The sequence below is a fragment of the Notothenia coriiceps genome, unplaced genomic scaffold, assembly GCF_000735185.1.
Source record: "Notothenia coriiceps isolate Sejong01 unplaced genomic scaffold, NC01 NC01_scaffold00014991, whole genome shotgun sequence".
NCBI classification, from domain to species: domain Eukaryota; kingdom Metazoa; phylum Chordata; class Actinopteri; order Perciformes; family Nototheniidae; genus Notothenia; species Notothenia coriiceps.
The window spans coordinates 124,176-125,722 of NW_011347692.1; the positions used below are offsets into that span (position 1 = coordinate 124,176).

General features: G+C 40.7%; 1 protein-coding gene across 2 annotated transcripts in view; it reads right to left on the reverse strand.

The window, feature by feature from the left end:
* The window catches only part of plekhg4b (pleckstrin homology domain containing, family G (with RhoGef domain) member 4B), a 26,043-nt gene extending 24,715 nt beyond the window's left edge, over nucleotides 1-1,328 (reverse strand). The window contains exon 1 of one of the 2 annotated variants that reach the window (XM_010774949.1): nucleotides 1,104-1,327. In XM_010774949.1, coding sequence (XP_010773251.1) covers nucleotides 1,104-1,172 — 69 coding nt within the window. In that variant the 5' untranslated portion in view covers nucleotides 1,173-1,327. Of the gene's footprint in view, nucleotides 1-1,103 lie in introns of both variants that reach the window. The other variant, XM_010774948.1, reaches the window with a different exon arrangement.
* Nucleotides 1,329-1,547: the final 219 nt, after the last annotated feature.

Sequence of the window (1,547 nt, forward strand, 5' to 3'; positions counted from 1 at the left end):
AACACACACACACACACACACACACACACACACACACACACACACACACACACAATTAGGCCTTGTATAAAGGAAAACCCAACAACAAGAAGACAAAAAGTGAATGGAGGTCCTTCCACCAATCAGAGCGGTGATGAGCAGTGACAGGAGAGACAAAGGAGACTAACAAAGTCTGTTTATACCTCTGCAGGGTAAATATAGCACGAGTGCATTCCAAAACAAAAAGGGATGATAAAGGAAAATTACTTATCAGAAAGGACAAACTTCTGTATTTTACTGACCCCAGCTTTGATAAATAACACATTGCTCAAATGTTGTTTTCGTTCTTCTACATTCTTTCTTTTTGTTTAAAGATGAGAGCCCAACCTTGTTAATAATAATAATAATCATAATAATAAATTATATTTCTATAGCGCTTTTCTTGAAACCAAAGACGCTTTACATTTGGGAGGGAGGGTAGAGAAACAAAAACAAAACAAATGATGGCACAGAGCAGAAATATGTGGATGTCTATATTTTCTGAAGAAATACTTTTAAGGTTTTAAGTAAGGTGTATGTATGAGTGAATGTATGTGTTTAGCGCCCTATAAAGTCTGTCCACCTAATTTGTCTTTAACCACATAGTGATTTGCCACAGTCACTTTGTACTTGTCATCAAAGGTTTAGAACACATTGAAGGGCCATAGCTGAGGAATTCTCTCATGCCCTTCAAAGTGAACACCGAGTACTACAAACAGGCATCCGACATCAGTGGACAAAATGTTGCTGAAATGCAACCATGTACACACTGTGCCATACTGAGTTACTATAATTACACACACAAGAAAACAAAGGCATCAAATAAACACTAAATGAAAGTGAAGGGATGTGAAAATATAGCAAGAACTACAAACATGCTGCTCATTCCTCTCTCACTTTATGAATGTCTAAATAGATATCTGCCTCAATGTTTAGTCAAAAGAACAAGAAAATCGTCCACAGTCAAAAACTGAAGCCAGGTTTGCTCCCAACACAGATGAGTGAAAACATACAAAAACAGACCCAAAGGAAAACCTGAAAAGGTCTTCGTAAAACTTCAAAGAAGACATATTTAAAGTTCGTACCTTAATACTCAGGTAGTTGTCACAACTCCGAGACTTTGCTCTGGAGTGCATTTTGCCCAGTGACAGCATTTAGGCACCAGACAAAGTGCCAAACTTCAATAAATAAACAAGTGACATCAATTCCAAGCGCCAGGATCCACCAGTGTACAATCCTCTGTGTAAGTGCTGTAGGTCATTGCAGTGATATCAACAGGTCCCGTGCCTCTTCTCTCCCCAGCTCTGTCTCTGTGTGCTGTGGTTTAGGCAGCTGGAGCAAAATAGACTCCAGTCGGAGCGTGAGAGAAGCGGAGAGCTGGCTTCCCCGTCACTCACCCTCCCTCCCTCCCTAAAACGTAACCTCCCCCGCCCTGCTGCTCTGCTACTGAAGCCTCTTCCAGCTGGATAAATGCACACTGCTGCAACTTCAGGCTCATCATTCAGAGAGAAAGAAAAAAAACACTACCT